This window comes from Misgurnus anguillicaudatus, unplaced genomic scaffold, assembly GCF_027580225.2.
Source record: "Misgurnus anguillicaudatus unplaced genomic scaffold, ASM2758022v2 HiC_scaffold_34, whole genome shotgun sequence".
In the NCBI taxonomy this organism is placed as follows: Eukaryota; Metazoa; Chordata; class Actinopteri; order Cypriniformes; family Cobitidae; genus Misgurnus; species Misgurnus anguillicaudatus.
Window position 1 is genome coordinate 4951262 of NW_027395284.1, and position 21904 is coordinate 4973165.

Genomic DNA, 21904 nt, shown 5'->3' on the forward strand with positions numbered 1-21904 from the left:
CAAATCAAATCAAATGCCGGGTTGCGTATGTGTGGGGCGGGTCTATCAACAGAAGGTCCAGATTCTATTGGGGTAGGGGCGTGTTTGTTTAGGTGATTTCAAATATCAACATTGGCTTTCAAACATCATGGACTCCGCCTTTAATATTGGTTCGTTATCTTTCTTACAACAAGATAACTTTATTATGAGTTTCCCATTTCTGTGCGTAGTTAATCTTAAAGGGACACTATACATTTTCCAGCTCCCCTAGAGTTGAACATCTGATTCTTACAGTTTTCGAATCCATTCAGCTGTTCTCCTGCAGCAGCCGAAAATAGTCCCCTTAGTATCTTTCAATAGCATGGGACTATTTTCGGGCACTGTGTAATATCCAGGGGGGCAGGGTTTCATATTTTATTGAAGCTTCCCTGGGCGCCGCCATTGCTTAGCGAACACCCATCTACTGTTAGCATCCCATTGACTCCCATTATTTTGGCGTCACTTTGACAGCGAATAACTTTACATCTGAGGCGTTTAAAGACTCCATTTGTCCATTAATTATTTCTAAAGAAACACGAAAATGTATAAAAGGCTCCATTACCATGTATCTTACGTTATGGCCCAGTAGAAGCAGTTTTTGTAAAAATAGGCTAACGATTGCGTCATAACCTGCGACTCTCTGTCCCGCAGTAGAGAAATTACCGTATGGACTGGAAGAGAAGCTCGCAAGCAATCTTTTACTGTCTATGAGGCAATCGGGTGGACGTGAGGCATAAAGTCAAGGGAGATTATTAATCAGAATACTAACAAAAATTTGCTCAGGAAGTGCGTGCTTCTAATTGACTTCACTTGTCTCCATTGAATCCAATGGGGTCGCTGTGTCCATTTCTTTTACTGTCTATGGTAATATCATTGCGCCTACTGCAGCAATGTTAAGGCAGCAAAGTCCTTGATTGTTAAGCCAGAATGAGAGTATAGTTCCTAGCCATATCTGCCTAGAAAATTCTGTCAATTTTAATACACGATGTAACTACAGAAGAGTCAAGTTTTAAATAGGAAAAATATATAGAAACTCTTTGATTATTTTTAGGCGCGATGCTAAATCAGATTCAATGGGTTGTGCTAAGCTATGCTAAAATTGGTAATTGGAGCTGGAAAATTAGCATATTTAAAAAAAGTGGAGTGTCCCTTTAATATACCTGAAACTATTGACTCTAATAAAAGTATTGGGAAATTTCAGAATTAATCTGCATTCAGGCTAGCAGAGACTTTCTCACTGTGTGTCGTTTGTCTCTTTCAAAAAGATGTTTCTAAATCTGGTTGTCATAAACAAATGAGTAACGTCCACTCCAGTAACTGACGAGAGAATTATGACGTGAACTCCACTGCTTCGCTCCCATTGGTAGTCGCCAAGCATGCCGCACAAGCCCTGAAAAGTGAAGCCAAAACGTCTCGATCACCCCCCAGTGACTGGTCCTAGTATAGGTCATTAACCTTAACCTCCCCCATGTTATTCAATGGGACTTGAGACCAACAAAAATTTTTAATTACACTTCAAATATATTTTTCCGAAGCTGGTTTCTGTCATTTACTGAAGTTTTATCACGCTGATGTAAATTCAAGTGTTTTTAAAATAAGTTTGTTTTTAGTTAGTTATTTAATGCTATAAAAACGGTGGTGTGACATCATGATTGACAGCTGTGCGCATTCTGCAAGAGCTGGGCGGGGCCTTGATTTTGCGGCTTTACTTTCTGCTCACAACTGCGCAGGACTGGTCCTGAAATCGCTACTGCGCAGACTGAAAACCCAAGATGTCAGCCCCGTATCAGGACACTGGCGGCTTCACTTTTCACCAATGGAAGAGAGCGAAAGGGCGTCATCCATCTTTTTTTACAGTCTATGGTAGTCACTCCCAAAAATCGCTCATTATTAGCATAAAGTTAAACTTTTCTCAACTTTGTCATGTGACTGGACACGCCCCATTCAGTCGCCAACGGTCACTGTCGCTCGTGTCGCCAAGCTTCTATTGAAATCAATGGGATTGCATCACTTTGCTACTGCTTGTCGCTTCTAGTCTGAATGCAACGTTAGAGTTTACATTTAAAATTGCCAATTGTCTTAACAAATGCAGAATAAAATGTATATGTATACAATTATATTTGACTTTGAATTATTATTTTAAATATGTTTTTTTTTTTAGGAGAACAGTGAAAATTTTGGCACGGCAAGAAAAACCCTAACCACTGGTATAAAAAATATTTGTGTTGAGCCCTGCCTATATATTATTTAGTACATGCTGTAATAGATTGTGATTTCGGATGCAGAGACAATCTTATGTGGACAAACATTGCATGGTTTAACATTTTGAGCAGGCAGTTAGCATTTTCATACACACTAGCAACAAAAAAAAGGCAAGCCAGCTCTTACAGTAGCCTAACTTACGTGGCTTTTTCACTTGTTTTGTTAAACTCAGGTGTAGTAGCTTTATTTATTTATTTATTTTATGCAGGGTCAGATATTTGTGCCTCGTTGCCTCTTTTAATCGTACCTCTGAAAGAAACTGTGATGAGATTAAAATGCTTTGGTGGCTGCCGTTAAAGCTCCTGAGGTAATTGTTCTGGACAGTTCTATCTCTCTGGGACAAAGACCCTCGGTGATGAGAGGGACGAACAACCGCGCGAGCCGCACGGGTGACAGTCGAACAGCGGGAAAAGATCGCGCGGGGGGTTGTTGTGGGCAAGCGCCACTAATGAATCTGCCAACAGAGGCAGCGGAAGAAAGAAAAAAATTAAACTTGAGGCGATATGACCGAATTTGACTTTCCCTTATTCATTAAAACCTACCTTAAAACGTCAATTCATTGCGGTGGTTTGACGAGGGTCGGGAATGACAGAGATGTTTAAACCGGTCGCGGCGGCGGAAGCGGATGTGACAGGTTCAGGTGTAATTACACGCGCCAAGCTCGCGACTCAGATTAACAGCGTGGCGAGTGTGGTCTGATAGTAAAGGCAGATCTGAGTTGATGAGGCGCATCACTTCATCTAAGTCAAATATCACCATCTCGCCGAGCATCTCATGGGTCTGTTTGCCTTTTCCAATTATAAAGGTGTGACAATAGACTCGACGAATGTATTGTAATTCGTTTACGCAAGAATGCCTTCAAAGCAAAACAGGGGACATTGAGGTTTGGATCAAATTTGATTCGTGTTTATTTTAGATGTACAGTTATTATCTGAGCTCCCGCGTCTTATTCATAAAACAGTGATTTATTTTCAATCTCAGCACTGTTGTTCCAGATATCAGGGATGAGCTTTTTGCAACAGTCCCTCTGATCCCCAGGGTGAGCGCTTATTGCGTCGCGTGTCATTTAAGACTTAAAGCAACACTGCCCTCTAGTGGTTGATTTGTAGGCTATATAGATCATTGAAGTTCAGAGAAAATCTTTTAAATGTTCCCTAATTTGCACAGTCATGACATACAGGGGTATGACTAAACTCATCTCAATATCAAGACCCATACAGTTTATCAAGTAGCTACTTTGAACTAAAGGAATAGTTCACTTTAAAATGAAAATTCTGTCATCATTTACTCATCCTCATGTTGTTCTAAACCTGTATGAATTTCTTTTTTCTGATGAACACAAAAGAATATATTTTGAGAAATGATGGTAAACACACAGCAGTAAGTGACCATAGACTTCCATAGTAGGTATAAAAATATGATGGAATTTAATGGGTAGCGTCAACTGTGTGCTTACCATCATTTATCAAAATATTTTCTTAGTCGTTTATCACAATACTTCCAAAATATTTTTTTCCCTACTATGGAAGTCTATGGTCACTTACTGCTGTGTGTTTACCATCATTTCTCAAAACATATTCTTTTGTGTTCATCAGAAAAAAGAAATTCATACAGGTTTAGAACAACATGAGGATGAATGATGACAGAATTTTCATTTTAAAGTGAACTATCCCTTAAGTCATCCTGGTTTATTATGCACTGACTGAACCCATGTCCACATTTTAACTCCTTTGCTAATGTTGATATGCTATATTTGAGTGATGTGTTTGTGTGTAAATAATTCATAAAATGAATAATAATTTCCCAAATAATATTATAATGTGTAATTTACCTTAGACCAGTAGTCATGGTGCCCACCAAAACAAACGGTGCTATATAGCACCAAAAGTGGTTCTTTGCTCGTAATCATAGAAGAACCATTTTTAGTGCCATATAGCACCGGTGAAGCACCTGTGAAGCACCCGTGTAGAACCATATAGTGCTATGTAGAACCATATGTGGTGCTATATGGCCCCTATATGGTTCTACACAGGTGCTTCGTGCTATATGGCACTAAAAATGGTTCTTCTATGATTACGAGCAAAGAACCGCTTTTTGTGCTATATAGCACCGTTTGGTTTTAGAGTGTATTAATAACCTTAATTTTAATATTTATTTAATACATATTTTTAGCTTGGCTTCTTTTATGTATGTTAACATTTTAAACGATAATAAAACATATTCACAAGTAAAATAAGATAAACTCAACAAGTAAAACAAAAAGTTTTCAGTAGACTATATGAAAAAGTAGCCCTCCAGATTGTTTTATACATTGTGGTATTCTTGCTCACAAAAAGATTGGAGACCCCTGCCTTACTGTATACATGTAAGGTTTCATGTTATTCTGTGTTTCAAATAATAGGTCAAACGTCTTAAGTAGCCTACATTTATTTGTTGTATCTCTTCATGGTAAATATTAAAAGGTCTGTTTACATAGTCCAATTTTACTATATAAAATAGTTTTAAACATATATTTAACATATGTTTTATAAGCAGTATCACACTGTACAGTTCATGAGAGACTTTTAGTGTTTTGCATGAAGGCAAACAATCTCCATCAATGGTTTCAGGTTTCAGACATATTCATAACATAACATAATCAACAACAGCAAAGGACACAACACATTACGATCCCCACAACAAACAACTTTTGATTGCTTGAGGGACTAGAACTGCTATAAAATATGTACTAAGTAAAAAGTAAAAATAATGTTAATGTACCATGTAAATATGTATGTATTGCTATAAGCAGCTTTGCAACAAGGCATTGTGAAAAGTGTTCTGCAAATAACAACATTTCAAAAATGAATTGAATATTGTTGATGAAATAGACCAGGCTACAGAAAAACATTTAAGGCTGTTGCCTATAACAGTCCCTGCTCACTCATATAAAATGTTTACAGAACAAAAGTAAGTAAATCAATATAAAGAATAGAATTTGATTGATTTTGAGACATACATACTAGCTGAAAAAGAAATTCATACATTAAAGGCACAATATGTAAGATTTCATCACTAGAGGTCGCACTTCAAAACAAAAGGTGAAGTTTGATGACATCAATTGAAAGTGTGTTTTTCACCATCCAGAGATGTGTGGAATTCACTAATCATGCATGGATGAGGTAATAAATTAATGTTTTATAACCTGTACATTTGATCACATTATTTTATGCCACCATAATGAATTAGCTGCAAGGCACAACAGCTGCATGCTAGATGCTTTTTAACCACCACTTGCATTTGTCCACTCATGTTGCCATAGTTTCTACACTGAAAAAAATCTTTGCTGCCTAAAATTTTTTGTTGAATCAACTCAGATTTCAAAGGCATGTCAACTTACAATTATTTATCTTGACAAGAGATGAGCTGCTACAACTTATCAAATGAAGTTGACTTCAAGATAAGTAAGTTGAAATGACTTGTAAATCTGAGGCGATTCAACAAAACATTTAATGCAGCAAAAAATTTAAAAATGTAACAAAATTACAACACTTTTGTTTTTGCCCACATTTTTCATGAGCTGAACTCAACGATCTAAGACTTTTTCTATGTATTTCTTTCAAATATTGTTCACAAATCAGTTTTAATCTGTGTTAGTGAGCACTACTCCTTTGCCGAGATAATCCATCCACCTTACAGGTGAGGCATATCAAGATGCTGGGGCCGAAGTGCGATATATTGTGACATGGCCCCTTTAAGAGGCTATTCATACTGTATCAAGTCAGACTCAAGTTTATTTTAAATCTAGATGCGCAGCAAGCGCACTCAAATATAGACACGTTTAAAACAAAACTCGTGTTTACAGGCGAGGGCTTTGAAAAGCAGAAGAAAATGCCATGTCATGCGTTTTCTATGCGTTTCAGATGATAATAGACCCTAATGCAAGAATTCTTCCAATAAGTGGTCAGGACTCGGGACACAATTAACTTGGGCACAAAGCAGTGGGGATATCTCCCACCCGCAATTTACGTGAGGGGGGCTGGATAATATTGTGAGTGCTGGCAGTCTGCAACCTTCAACACCCTTGAGGCCCTCGTGGCCAAAAAAACAGACCGGCCCAACGGCAATTCTCCCGGTCCTCCCAATGGCCAATCTGGGCCTGTATTGATTAGACAGCATTCTTGTTGCACAGGTGTGCCTTAGGCACTCTAAAATGTGTGCCAAACATGTTGCCTTTATAATTTTGTTCAGTGTATTTACTCTGGCTTTGGTACTGTGTATCATTGTGCTACTGTGTACTCAGTCCAATGCAGCCTATAGATGAAAATCAGTCATGTGACCCTTTACATCATGCCGACATCTTGAGTACCTACTGAGTACCAGTAGGCTATACTGACAAGCATTGGCTAGCTTGCTACGATTTACAGATTTTTTTATCTTTTACTGTCTATGATTCTTACCGATACTGCAAAGGGCTACGAAAGACAACATTTTGCACCTCGACTGTCTTAAAAAGAAACGCTACTTTAAAAAAAATCTTGGTTAGGGTGTGATGCCTACTCGTACCTGATGCGCTCTTCCAGCCGCTGTCCGCTGCTACCGAACTACCACTATTTTTACAACACTAAGGCGGCACGACACCACATGAAACTTTGCTCAAAGTATCACCTGGATCTCTACACATGAACACGAGCATTGAGAACATTGCTTGTGTACACAGAGTTTATTAAAAATAAGGTTTTGAACAACTGACTTTGGTTGTTTTGGCGTCCGCTCGTCATCTTTGCCAGACGTAAAGAATCGATTTCCGAATGCGAATGAATGAATCTCATATTAGGCTCGTTTTTCAACTAGAAGGTCAATATTGTTTTTCACTTGCAACAAAACAACGATTTATCCGTGCATTTATATGGAACTATGCTTTAGGAGCTCCCTCATACATATTGACTGGGAAGATGGTGGCGAGCGGACGCCAAAACAACCAAAGTCAGTTGTTCAAAACCTTATTTTTAATAAACTCTGTGTACACAAACAATGTTCTCAATGCGATGCAATGCAATGAATTCACGTGTAGAGACACAGGTGATACTTCGAGCAAAGTATCATGTTGTGTCGAGCCTTCTTAGTGTTGTAAAAATAGTGATTTTGATGCTCACAACATATTGAAGGCATAGCTTATAGTTCTTTTGCTATACCACTTCAGGTACTCAAAATGGCGGAAAACAATTGAGTGACATCAGCTGATATTCATCTACAGGAGTGGTAATCGTTTGGACCCTCACGGTTCAATTCAGAATTGATTCTTACTCTGTAAATTAAAGGCAATGTTTCTCCCTGCCACTCACTGAACAGAGAAAAAGCAGAGAAAGACCATCGGGTGTATTTAGTTTTCTTGCGGTTTTAATTAGTCAAACGGGGCTGTCCTAAATGTATTTGTTTTTTCTTTCTCTACTGCTCATGTAAGCTCCGCTGTAGGTGCCCGTGCAATGTGCGCTCTCATGCTGTCCGTGTGCTCACTCCCGCAGTTGAGATATGCCTTTTGGTTCTGATAAAGTCATGTTATTATTTTGTAAACTAACTTTTAAGAATCGATTTTTGTAATAGATTCAGAATTGTCCACGTCCACATCGAAGAATCGATTTATCCCCCACCCCTAATGCAGCCTGTTTCCAACAATAAACAAATGTCTGTCCATACTAAACATGACATTACTGTTGTGTTAAGACAATCACAAGATATATCTGATGTTGAATTTAAAGTAATGAGGTCCAGGAGTTTGACCAGTAAGATGTCCTGTATTACTTTTTCTGTTGTAGAAAGTCACTTTGGTACTGACAAAGTGTTAACTGCAATGCCTAGATCAGCAAAATCAATTTCCCCTGGGTCAGCTCATGTTCTTAACAGTACAGTGTTATTACAACAGTTCCTTTGGACATACACACCATATTTAAACAACAGAGCTACACACATTCCTCCCGCATCGAGAACAGCAGCTTCTCTGTGTTCCTTGATGCCCTGCTGGTTGATGAAATGAGCAGGAGGAACAGGCCAGTGAGAAGGCTGAGGAAGGCAGCAGTGGGAGCCAACATAAAGGATGGACCGTAATGCACACTAAGCTGCAGACTGGGACAAACTAACCGCCTGCGCTGAAGACCGTACCTCTCTAAAGAGTCTGAGACCTGCATCCATAAAGCAAACATCAACACTACAGAGAAGATTAAGACACCTGCAGGAGGGAGAGAAAACAATGTTTGAGTGTATTCATTTGAAAGAATGTATAAGTAGCAAAATAGGTATTATAATGACTGATTTATTTTTTTAATCCAACCCCACAAGTGAATTCGGAGTTTATATTAATTTGTATGACTTGATACTGTAGTATAATAATAATATTATTTGTATAAAAATGTAATGCTCCCACAGCAGCATAACCTAACCTATAGACCTTTTGCATGTTTGCAAACGAAGATGACGTTTTTTGTGGGCGGAGCCCAACTGGTGGCAGAAAGTGACAGCTCCGCAATAGCGGTGTGAAGTGTTTTAGCGTTAAACTGTGATTTTTATGGACTCGGTGTTCTGTAGAAGTCTGTTTCCCCAATATTTCTCTTAAGTGTAATGTTTCTTATAACGTTTTCCAGTTACGTTTATTTTTTGAAATAAATTAAAAGTTTAAATGACTTGGCTACTGGTGTGTGTGTGTGTGTGTGTGTGTGTGTGTGTGTGTGTGTGTGTGTGTGTGTGTGTGTGTGTGTGTGTGTGTGTGTGTGTGTGTGTGTGTGTGTGTGTGTGTGTGTGTGTGTGTGTGTGCGCGTGTGTGTGTGTGTGTGCGCGTGTGTGTGTGTGTGTGCGCGTGTGTGTGTGTGTGTGCGTGTGTGTAAAAACAAACGGTGCTATATAGCACCAAAAGTGGTTCTTTGCTCGTAATCATAGAAGAACCGTTTTTAGTGCCATATAGCACCGGTGAAGCACCGGTGTAGAACCAAATAGTGCTATGTAGAACCATATGTGGTGCTATATGGCCCCTATATGGTTCTACATTGGTGCTTCACTGGTGCTTCACCGGTGCTATATGGCACTAAAAACGGTTCTTCTATGATTACGAGCAAAGAACCACTTTTGGTGCTATATAGCACCGTTTGTTTTTAGAGTGTTGTTCTTTATTGGTAAATCAATCATTTTTACAGTATGAATCGCTGACATACTTTTAAGAGCAATACTATCATGTATTCTGTATATCTTTTATTAACTATTTCATAATTTTCCTGTTTTCAATTTCTTCCTTATATTTATAGCCTACGTGTTTGTTCTAAAACTATTATGTTTACATACAAATGAATTTGTATAGGCCTGTTTATATATTATTAACACTTTACATTTCCAAATGATTTCCTCACTCCAGTCTGTCCGGTTGAGGGCTTATTGCAATCCTAAACACCTACGTTTTTCTTCAAATGGTGTCTTCGATGACGGTATACTATAAAAATGTAGGTCATCTATTTTGGCATTCCTATTCTGACACTCAACAGCACAACCAGACGTTTTCTAGTGAGTTATATTGTTCGTTTCACTCGTGTCTCATTCATTTCCACTGTTTTTCTGCCACCACATTGCGCGCATGACGTAACTGTGATGTCGACTCGCAAAAGGTCTATATGTAAGTGGGGCAAAATTGCAACTACTTTATCTTTTCTAACTGGTAAAATATTACAAATGGTCATGAATGTGTTTCACATTCCTTACCTCCAGTTATAAAGAGAGACCCTCCAGCCTCATACAGGCGAAGGCTGGTCCTTGGTGTTGCGCAGATTGTGACAAACCCTCCAATCAACATAGAGGAGGCTCCCAGCACAAAAATAGCACACCAAAATGCCCTTTGCACTAGAATTAAAGAAATTCAAAATTATTTTTTAAACATGATGAGGTAATGATGATGAATCCTAATCAAAGACCATTTCATGAAGGTTCTCACCTGTGGCATAATCTGAAGTTGGAAGGCCATTGGTAATAGAGACAGGAGCATGGGACAGGTAGGCTGGCGTGCAAACCTTCTGGTATGGCTGGTTGGCTGGTAAAAAAATTGAATCTTTATACAAATAATTGCCAGCTAAATTAGAATAAATGTGGCCCTGTCTGTGAAATCAGTATTCACCTTATTTTTCACGACAACAAGGGCGGCGCCATTTCGCTCATTTTGTCAACGTTCTTCCGGCCGCATAGACGGTGAGCAGCTGAGGCAGTGACTGAAGGCGACGCGTTAAGCTTAAAAAGCTCACTCGAGCGCCTTTATGTTTCTTTCTTACCAATTTTAAGCAAACTGAGGAACACCCTTATCCCAAGTAATGGTTCGACTACGATGTTCCGGAAACTTTAAACCACGCCGGGTGTTGAAAATGTGGCCAGTTTCAGGTAAGCTATCTTAGCTAACTTTGTTCTCGTTCGCCTAAAGTTAGATTTGTGAAGTCCGTTCTACAAATACACTTAAGATCAGTAACGTTAGTTTATAAAATGCAACTATTTGAATGGTTTTAATTGTCCACCTATATTTTTATATTTACGATAGTACAATGAGATATTATAGTACATTTACATTCTTACAGTAGCCCACGTGATTCCTACAAGTTACTGAGATTTCAGATGCTAGAATGTCAGTTCATTTCTCATTCAGATATTGATAATGACCTATTAAACAACGTATTATTTAACACTGAAGTTAAAGGTTGTGTGTATAATGTTACTGTCTCTATTTAATGCATCTCTCTCTTACACACTGTTCTGTTTAAGTATGGGTGCCATTTATATATTAATTCTCATGATGCAAGTTTATTTTAAATACTAACATAAAACTGTTTATGGTTATATTGTTTTCACAGATGCATTGATGTGTAGTGATGCAGTGGACAACTGTGAGGATGATACCTGTGATGTTCCTAATGTGATGCAGAAACACAATGGGAGGATCCATCCGTCTCTGACCAGAACTACACTTTAAAATCACAACTCAACCTGAAGCAACCTACATCTGATATGGGAAAACAATGGTGCAGTTTCCCTGACAGGGCTTATCCTGGTCCCAGGCTAAAATGCATATTTGAGCTACAATAATTTAAAAACACCTTTTACTGACATACCTCAACATATAAGAGTGCCATTGTTTTGTCACAAGATGCGCACCAGTCTTGTTTTTTTGTAGGGTTTGTTTGCAAAAACTAAAATGTCCTAATATAATTAAATCCTAGTCCTGTAAACCCTGTCCGAGAAACTGCTTCAATGTGTTGAGCTGGCACAAATGTACATATCTCTACTGAGAAACAACCATCTTTGTGTCAGCTTTACAGAGGGTTGATATTGCATCAATTACACAGTCGCCAAGCACTTTACCAGTACATATACCAACAGCTTCCAGATAAACACTTGGGATCAGCTCCTGATGACTCCGATAAAGCTGTGTCTTAATTTATTGCAGGGTGGTCTTGCTTTACCTGTTGTAAAGTTACATTAAACCTTCATATGTGATCAGATGTCATGCAGTGATATTAAACATTTACAGTGTGATCAGATGTTGTGCATTTATATTAAACCTTTACAATGTGATCAGATGTTGTGTATTTATATTAAACATTTACAGTGTGATCAGATGTTGTGCATTTATATTAAACCTTTACAATGTGATCAGATGTTGTGTATTTATATTAAACCTTTACAATGTGATCAGATGTTGTGCAGTTATATTAAACATTCACAGTGTGATCAGATGTTGTGCATTTATATTAAACCTTTACAATGTGATCAGATGTTGTGCATTTATATTAAACATTTACAATGTGATCAGATGTTGTGTATTTATATTAAACCTTTACAATGTGATCAGATGTTGTGCATTTATATTAAACCTTTACAATGTGATCAGATGTTGTGCAGTTATATTAAACATTTACTATGTGATCAGATGTAACCTGCCATGCAGTTATATAAACCTTTACAGTGTGATCAGATATTATCTGTAAGGAATTTCTTAAATCATATGTGAGCTTTGTAGATTCCACTTAAAAGGATTTTTGAAGGAATAAGTGTTGGCAAGTTTGCAAATGAATTCTATCATGGTACCACATAAAAACGAAATAGTTATTGGACTGGCTAAGGTGCACATTTGCTTTAAAAAAGACGAAATCACTGTGTAAATATTGGTAGGCATAAGTACTTTAATAATTTCCAATGCTGATCCATCAACTCCTGACAGGACGAGGTAATATGTCCCATAGGTTACTTGCCGCGGCCGCTTCATATCGTCTAACCACGAGACGATTGATGGGACGATATAAGACTATCCGAGCGTCTTATGAAGTTTTCTCCGTGCTCCTAATTTAAAACATTAACAGCAGTAGCGATATTTGTCATTTGGCTAAAGTTATAGTGAACTACAAACAATCTTCTAACCCCCAAACTAACCACCGAATGCACTGTGCCATATTAGCAGCGGAAGTCGGTTGACAAAATGCGGAAGAGCGAAGAATTAAAAAGGGGCGTGGCGGAATAAGGTGAATAGCATCAACACTGTAAAAAATAAAAAGTTGACTTAACTTACATTTTCAAGGCAACTTGCTGCACAGCTTTTTTGAGTTTACTCAACTTTTGGATGATGTAGTTCACCTAACTCAATTTACTGAGCAATGACAACTTACACCAAAAGTTGAACCAACTTAAACTGATTAGGCTATGAGCAAACTTCTAAGTTTACTCAACTACACTCTAAAAACAAACGGTGCTATATAGCACCAAAAGTGGTTCTTTGCTCGTAATCATAGAAGAACCGTTTTTAGTGCCATATAGCACCGGTGAAGCACCAGTGAAGCACCTGTGTAGAACCATATAGTGCTATGTAGAACCATATTTGGTGCTATAGTGGTTCTATATGGCACCTATATGGTTCTACACAGGTGCTTCACTGGTGCTTCACCGGTGCTATATGGCACTAAAAACGGTTCTTCTATGATTACGATCCAAAGCAACAGTTTTGGTTCTATATAGCACCGTTTGTTTTTTTAGAGTGTAGTGACTTAAGTCCTCTCAACTATTACAACTGTATTCCAGCATCTATCCATAAAGTTAATACACATACAAGTTGGGTAAAGGACAGTTCTTGTGTTCCTGTGTAGCTCAGTGGTAGAACATTGTGTTTGCAGCGCAAAAGGTCATGGGTTCAAACCCAGGGAACACAAGTACTGATAAAAATGTCTAGCTTTTAATGCAGTGTAAGTCACTTTGGATAAAAGCATCTGCATGTTTTGGACTATGGGAGTGAACCCACAATGTCACAGAGAGAACATGCATACTCCACAAAGAAAGGTCTCCTTAACAAAGTCTTTGTCTGACTTAGTCCTTTTTTGAAACAGAGACCTTTTTTTGCTGTGAGGCAACAATGATGCGCGCTAACTCATTGTGCTGCCCTCTACACTGAACACACACTTCTCAATCATGGTAACAATGAACAAACATAATTCTTTAAAAATTACTCTAAATACAACATATAACTAACATTAACAACATAACAACATAAATAAATCCAGCAAACATTAAAACAGTCATCTTTTTTAGTAAATATTAACCAAAGAAGTGAACATGTCGCAATGCATGCTGGGAACCATTCCGACCATTGTTTTTTTTTAAATTGCTTGTTCAGATTACTCAGGTTGGCAAGTTGGGTGAACGAATTGGACAAAAACTTTTTCATCTAAGTCCAGTCAACAAAATAATATTTGTTAGCTGAATGATTATGCTCTTTTCATTCAGTGAACACAAAATAATCAACTGACGCCCTTCATCAAAGAAATCTTTGTTCAAGTTACTTAATGTTCTTTGTTGAATGAACATTTTAAAGTTGGATTTTTTACAGTGAAGGTTTGATTTCAATGATTTATTTGACATTGATTTAAATCTTTGACATGGCCTTATATCAAACATATAAATGTGTAGGATGATGTAAAACAATATATTACAAAAATGTCTGGGTTTCAGTAATCAAAATAAGAGGAAGTAAAGAGTAGATGCATTTGTACAGAATGTACTGTATGTTTGCATTAGTGTAAGTTCAGTACACTCAAAAAAAGTCTTGATGTTTGTTCATTCAACATGATTGAATTAAGGAAAGCTTTTCCACGAAATTAGTTTAGGCTTGTACAACAAGAATACAATAAGTTAATTTAAACAAATAATCTTTTGTTGCACCAACTTAATAAATATATTTTCATTGGTCATAAAAATATCTTGTTCAATAAACTTAATTCGGTTAAGGAAAACTTTTCCACGCAATTAATTCTGGTCTGTTCAACAAAGACAAAACAGCCTGTGACTGCTCTTCCAAGAGATGTGTTCGGAGTGTCATGTGTGTTGCTCGTGCCTCGTCATTTCAAAATATGCGTTTGTTGCTTCATGCGCATCATGTGTCTTGTCAAAATATGTGCCTGCTGCACACACGTCAAAAGGATTTTTGATAAAAGAGATGTTAACGTTCACGAAATACTCGCAAGACACTAACTTAACACTAAACTTTGATTACACATGAGATTAAGCGAGTATCTTTTATCATAAACTCCTTCAAAGCATCTGCAGCACACGCAACCACGCGTGATGCACATTAGTTACATGACGCGCCGAAAATATTTTAAAATGACGAGCCACACACATAACAGGCTATACATGTTGTGATGAGCTTTGCAAAAAGAAGTCACCGGCTGCCACTGATAGGTTTTAAAAAATGATAAAATAAACAAATAACTTACTGATCCAAAAAGCCAACATGCTTTCCTGTTCTCCATTTGAACCCTTCTGATAAGAACATCTCCAAAAGAGGCCTTCGTGATAGAGGAGAGGCATGTTTTCTACCGGAAAACTTTCATCTGGTTGTGTATTTAAAATATCCTAATCAAACATAAATAAAAAAGTCAATAAACAAGTTATAAGATTAAAGTTGTTAAGAATGTCATAACAGTTTGGTGCTTGTTCAGTGTTGACTTCTGTAAAAGAAATAAAGCATAAGCATCATCACAATAAGCATTTATACTGTAAACAATCATTTATTTTACGGTATGCTGCAAAAAATGACTTTCTTACTTAGTATTTTTGTCTTGTTTTCATTAAAAAATATCTAAAGATTCTTAAATTAAGATGTCTTTTCTTGATGAACAAAATGACCTAGTAAAATAAGTCTAATTTTTAAACAAAAAATATAAACTTTAAGTAAATTAGTGCTTAAAACAAGCAAAAAAATCTGCCAATGGAATAAGATTTTTTTTTTAAAATAAGTTTACTTTTTTCATAAACCTTTGTTTTAAGCACAAATTCACTCAAATTTTATAAGACATGTAATAAACATTAATTAAATCACACGAAATGTAACATAAAACCCTCTAATGTGTGTAAAATACAATTTGGGAATTTGTTTTTACTGTTTTTCACCGTTTTTCAACACATTTGAACATAAAAGAGATTTCACTATAAAATATATGGTAATTCAGGGCTTTTACTTTCAAAAACCACACGTTTTACTTTATTTTACCATTAAATTTAAGCAAAATGATCTCACGGAAAGTAGTCACGCAAAATTGTATTTGTCACGACACGGAAGGGTTGTAAGGACAGGACGCAAATGCAAGGTTCAAAAATAAATAACATTTAATAATAAACACACGAGGGCAGACATGGTGAAGGCAGGAACATGAACACAGGAACAGACAGGGTATCAATGACAATGATCCAGCAGTGAGCAAACAGAAGACAGAGGTATATATACACAGACTAAATGACAAACAGGTGTGATGAGGCAGGTAATTAATCAATGAATGTCCAGGTGATAACAATCGGAACAGAAACAAGACATGACACGGATTAACCGTGACATTACCCTCCCCTCTACGAGTGGCTACCAGACACTCACATAAAACACAACAAAAACAAAGTCTGGTAGCGAGAGTCTAAGGGAGGGGTGGAGGGCTTGGGGACCCTGGCGAAGCCGGCAGCCGCCGGGATGAGACCAACAGGACGGTTGGCCGGACTGCGCCAGGAGAACCGGAGCGATCGCTCCGAGAACCGAGGCAGACGAATTACCCCCCTCCTGGGAATCGTCGACGATCAGATGCCCCCGGAAATCATCTCCCATCCCCTCGCGGAAACGGAGACCCTCGGTAGCCACCCCAGGGAAATGATCGGGCGTGGTCCGTTCCGGATCCCCCTGCGAGCAGGATGGTGGTCCTCCGAGGGACCGTCGACGACGACTCAACCGTTGGGGGACCGCCTGGGCCGATCCTCCTCCCGCAGGCCCGCAGGAGCGAGCGATCGCTCACGGTGGTCCCCAAGAGACATCGGGGCTGATGGGGAATGAACCCCGATGTCACTACTCCCCCTCGACGAAACTCCTGGGGGAGCCGCCCTCCGTGAACCTGCTGCGTCCAGTTTGGCTGGATCATTCTGTCACGACACGGAAGGGTTGTAAGGACAGGACGCAAATGCAAGGTTCAAAAATAAATAACATTTAATAATAAACACACGAGGGCAGACATGGTGAAGGCAGGAACATGAACACAGGAACAGACAGGGTATCAATGACAATGATCCAGCAGTGAGCAAACAGAAGACAGAGGTATATATACACAGACTAAATGACAAACAGGTGTGATGAGGCAGGTAATTAATCAATGAATGTCCAGGTGATAACAATCGGAACAGAAACAAGACATGACACGGATTAACCGTGACAGTGGCTGTTTCTCAATTCCAAGAACGCAAAGAACGGACTTGCGTCCTCGTGGAGATCGGTCTTGCCAGGCGACCTTGGAAGAACGAACTCGGAAGTTTTGCCGCAAAGACTTCTGGGGCGTAAAGCGATTTCAGCAAGTCTGCACTCGATGCATCCTCGATATCAAGAACACATCCGGGTATTTTCGCGCGTCCTCTGTCCTTGCGTTCTTGAGAATTGGAATGAACTTCGACCGTTAATGATGACGTAGAGCGAGGACACGAGGATGCAAGATCGCTGAAGAACGCATATTGAGAAACAGCCAGTATTAATATATCAGTTTCCATGGCACGAAATTCAGCTTTTTTGTGCCTTGGCCACAAATGTCTTTTTCGTGACATTCACACAAAATTCTATAAAAAAACAAATTCGTGTCCGTGGCACAACTTTCTTTTTTGTGTTATTTTATGTATTATTTTATAATTTTTTTTACTATTTTTAAATCATTGTCTCTTGGGGTTGGATTAAATTTGGGGTTTGGGTTACGATGTACTTTTATGTATTAGTTTTTTACATGTTTTTCTTCCGCTTTTAAAACTATTCTCGCCTGGAGATGGGGTTAGAGTTCGGGTTGGGATGTCTAAAAATTTAACAGAAAGTGATTCTAACTCCAACCCCAAATGACAATAAGAAGAAAATAGTAAAAAACAATGAGAAAACAATACACAAAATTAAACAAATTTCATAGAAATTCATGCGAGTGTCACGAAAAAGACATTTGTGCTCAAGGCACATAAAAAGCTGAATTTCATGCCATGGACACGAATAAATTAATAAAATTTTGGGTGACTATAACACGACTTTCTGTGTTTTGTTAAATCTATTACAGTTTTAACTGTATATTTCAAGTTTTTTACAATTAAACAGGGTTTTACCGTAGCATTTTTACATTTTTTTTCCCAATTAAAACTACAAACTTGTTTTAAACTTTATAATACTGATACAGTGCAGATTAAAGCTCTATGATATTACAATTTGAACATTAAAGCATTTAAACATGTAAATATGTATAATGTATTCTTAAAAATAGATAAAGCACATGTTCCGAAGTTTGAACTTTCAAACACATGGTATAGTAAATATGCCCAACCCTTACCTTTGTGACTCTCCATGGTCTGAAAACTGCCACATCACCTTGTTCACAAGATTCAGATACCAAAAGCCAGTAATCAGACCCAAGAGACCCCAAGAGAAATATTAAGCTTAGAGCTCCAAAGAACCCAGCCAAGAACCGTAAAACTTCCAGATGCATGGCTGCTGGATCGTCTTTCTGTCGGTCTCTGTCTCTGAATTTTTTTTACTTCTTGGTCTCTGTTCCCAAAACCATCTCCATCTGCTTTGTTAATCAGTTTCTTTAGTCTTCACATTATTTCTTGTCCTTCTATCAAAATCTGAGTTCGGACTCTTACTAGTGTGGCCACTGTGCCATGACCCATGCTAAAAAAAGACCTGACATCACTATTCTTGGACTTCTGTAAAGACTTATTTTAAACAGATGTCTAATCTAGTAGCAAAATAAATAGCAAGGATTAAAATTCATCTTTATACAATATTTAAATGGCAGTATGTGTGTATAATGTGATAATTATTTTATGATTGTAGCACTATTCATATTAGGTTACACAATCTGTTCTGATCTAAATTGTTACGTACTGATGTAATGGTATAGAAAATAGCATCTGTCATCATGTGTTGCTGGTGTCAGTATTCAGTAACCATGTTTAATAAAAATAGATGTACTACTATAAAAAGTTTATTTGACTTTGAAACAGATCTACCCCTGTTAAATGAATGTATATTCCTGAGTAATAACAACAGTGAAATATTAACTTAAGTGTTATAATATTTCTGTTTAATATCTGAAAAAAGAACACATGCTTAATTTCCCCAAAATAAAAATATCACTTTTCCCACAATGTATTCCCCAATCGATTAGTGTCATTACACACCGTCTACTTTAGCTATGTTCATACAGTGTGTTACTTACAATGTAATAAAAGTAAATAGTAAATAAACATGCAAAATATGTTGGTGTTTACACTGTCAGAATAAAAAAATGGTTGCAGGCCGTCACATGGGCAGCACCCTTTAAAAAAGATCCTAAAATGTACCATTTACAAAAAGTACAGGTTACATTATGGTACCAATATACTTTTGAGGTAATAATATGTACTCTTTAGGTGCAAATGTGAACATTTTGAAAGGGTACAGCACCAGTGACAGCTAGGGGCCATATCAAATTCATATACTATAGGTTGTAGCATCAAAAATCACAGACTACAATATAAAGCTTTTAGCTTGACCTAATTTTTGATGCTACCAAATACAGTTCCACCTTTGCATAGTTCACCTATATTTTACATAATATACCATCATCTGAGGCACGGCTGTGGTTCGTATTTTCCAGTTCCTCAAAACAACGCAGAGAATTGTATTGGAGCCTAGTTCAAATCTGGTTAAAATGAGTCATGTGTTTTTTTTCCCCAGGGAACATGGTGAAGAATACCTAAAGTGTGGCCACAAAGTAAGCAGAAAAAGTTTTATTTTGATGATGTTACTTTGATACAAAAGAAAGTTTAGCCTGTGAGGAAAGATAATAAATTAAAATCTTTACATCAATCTTTGCCACTTTAGTTGTTGTGTTTTTCTGTCTGTTTTAATAAACTTTCATAGTCAATTTGTACACACCTATTTGTAATGCTAGTACATTTTAGTAGTATGTAGTATCAATATAAAGTAGTTTGGCGGTTGGCCAATAGGGGGTGCTGGGGAGTCGCCCCCTTAAAGTTGGACAGAGAACAAACTATATGTTACCAAAAACTTTAATATATAGTGATAATTAATACAAAATAAAATCATTTAGTTGTACTAATTCAATGTTAGTCACATTATCATATTTTAAAACAAATATTTAGTTGATTTTTTTTTTAAAGTAGACTAATTAAGACTATTAAGACAAAGGGGTGGTTTCCCGGACAGGGATTAGACTAGTCCTAGACTAAAATAAATATAAGAGCTGTCAAAACTGAAAACAACATGCACTGACATATCTTAAAATACATCAGTGCCCTTTGTTTTTCTTTAAAATGCACGCCAGTATGTTTTTAGTAAGGCATGTTTATTCAAACTAGTTATATTTCATAATTAAACTAAGGCCTAGTCCTGTTTTAAGCTAATCCCAGTCTGGGAAACCACCCAAATATGTTTAAAGAATTAACAACGATGTGCATATTTACAATCATCCACATGATGGCAGAATAGAGCTAAGAATCTGTACGTTTTCATATTTTTTGCATGGCATGAAATACACCTGTTATGCACTGATGCATGAAGATGAAAACAGTAGGCACGCATCGGAGACTTTTATCTCACTATTAGAAAATGTATTATAATATATAATATTTATTAATAAGGTATATTTTTTATTTTAAATATAATGTTTTATTCTTAAACAAAAATTACAGCAATGACCGTCCATCTTAAGTAACTCCCTGGCTTTACATAAAAAACGTGCAGATTTTTGTTTAAGGATTGTATTCGCTAGTTTCAACGTATTTAAAACATAATAAAACAAATATAGTAGTAACTCTACTAAATGTATTACTTAGACGAATCGTGTAAATACATTTCCTTAGACAAACCAGAATATTAAACTAACGCGTTGTTTTACTTTTATTGTCTCCTTAAATCAGATTATTTGTTTGTGTTGCCTGAGTGAACGCGCTTGCACGTGTATCTGCAGACAGAGCGCGTGGAAAGGGCGGGACCGGACATGGTGGCGTCACGCACAAGGGCGGAGTCTCGCCCTGCAGCAGAGAAGCGCAGGAGGCAGAGCGCTGGAATTTGGCAACAGAGATTAGAAAGCATCTTTAACTCTTCCCAACGATATGGATTGACCTAGCGACCCACTGGGATGTGAGTACATATTATTTGTGAAACATTAAGAAGAGTCTTGATGTTATTTGATGGTTACAAAACCACAGAAATGCAATAAGTAACGTGCGTGCTGTTTCTGTGGTCTGTAGTGCGCAAGGCGATCGAACTAAAAATAAGTTAGGTTTGTAGCGTTGTTATCCACTCGGTTGTGATGTATCATTTGATCGTAATTTAATAGTGTGTTACGAGGTTTTATGTGAGAAATCTTTGAAGACCAAAGCGAAAGCTACTAACGATTCTTGTCGCAGGGAAAAGCCTGGAAGTGTCATTAGTCGGCGGCGGAAGGTTAAAGTATGAATGCAGTGTGACTTGAAAGGCCAGTGTTTTCTTTTGCTAAATTATCTGACATCATGCATTGTGAAAGTGAAACGGGGTGTACGTTTCAACTTTGGCAAGTGCTTTCAAAATCATATGGCATGTGTAATTGTAAACTTGTAAACATTCTTATTACGGCTCGTTACTTAATAAGGATGTGGTTTATGATAAAGTGCGCCATTGTACTAACGTTACTTATGCTGTTTGGTTGTACAAACCACCAATAATGTTTGGGATCATTATGCATATGTGATAAGTTATAAATAGCTGATCTGTTTACTCAGGCCCTAAGAGAGGTCTCGTGCAGTCGTTGGTAAATGATGGACTGTTAGACATCCGTCTATATAAGTTTGTCAGGTTTACCATGTTGGATCTCGTGAGGCTGGCGTTGTTGCATAAATATTGTGTAATTGACCACACTGGGTTTTGGTGATTTGTGATAGTTTCACTTAGCTCAGAGGAAAACATGGGCACATGGCAGGCTTGCCACAAAGGAGATTGCCTTTATAAAGCACGGGTTCAGCAAAATATGAACATATGACACAATATGATACTGTTCTCACTCTCGTGTCCTGCAAACCTGTACACATTAAAGGAGACATATTA

At 37.6% G+C, this 21904-nt stretch overlaps 1 protein-coding gene and 1 long non-coding RNA gene across 2 annotated transcripts; one reads left to right on the forward strand and one right to left on the reverse strand.

The window, feature by feature from the left end:
* Nucleotides 1-7424: 7424 nt before the first annotated feature.
* Nucleotides 7425-18479, reverse strand: LOC141363401 (transmembrane protein 182-like). Its single transcript, XM_073866072.1, has 5 exons — nt 18144-18479; nt 15036-15174; nt 10229-10324; nt 10000-10137; nt 7425-8485 (listed from the first exon to the last, which is right to left on the reverse strand). Exons 1-5 carry the CDS (start codon nt 18297-18299, stop codon nt 8220-8222), a joined length of 795 nt encoding a protein of 264 aa, XP_073722173.1. The 5' UTR covers nt 18300-18479; the 3' UTR covers nt 7425-8219.
* LOC141363394 (uncharacterized) lies at nt 10407-11850 on the forward strand. The gene is made up of 2 exons (XR_012368902.1): nt 10407-10665; nt 11130-11850. It is a non-coding gene; the product is annotated as an uncharacterized lncRNA (long non-coding RNA).
* Nucleotides 18480-21904: the final 3425 nt, after the last annotated feature.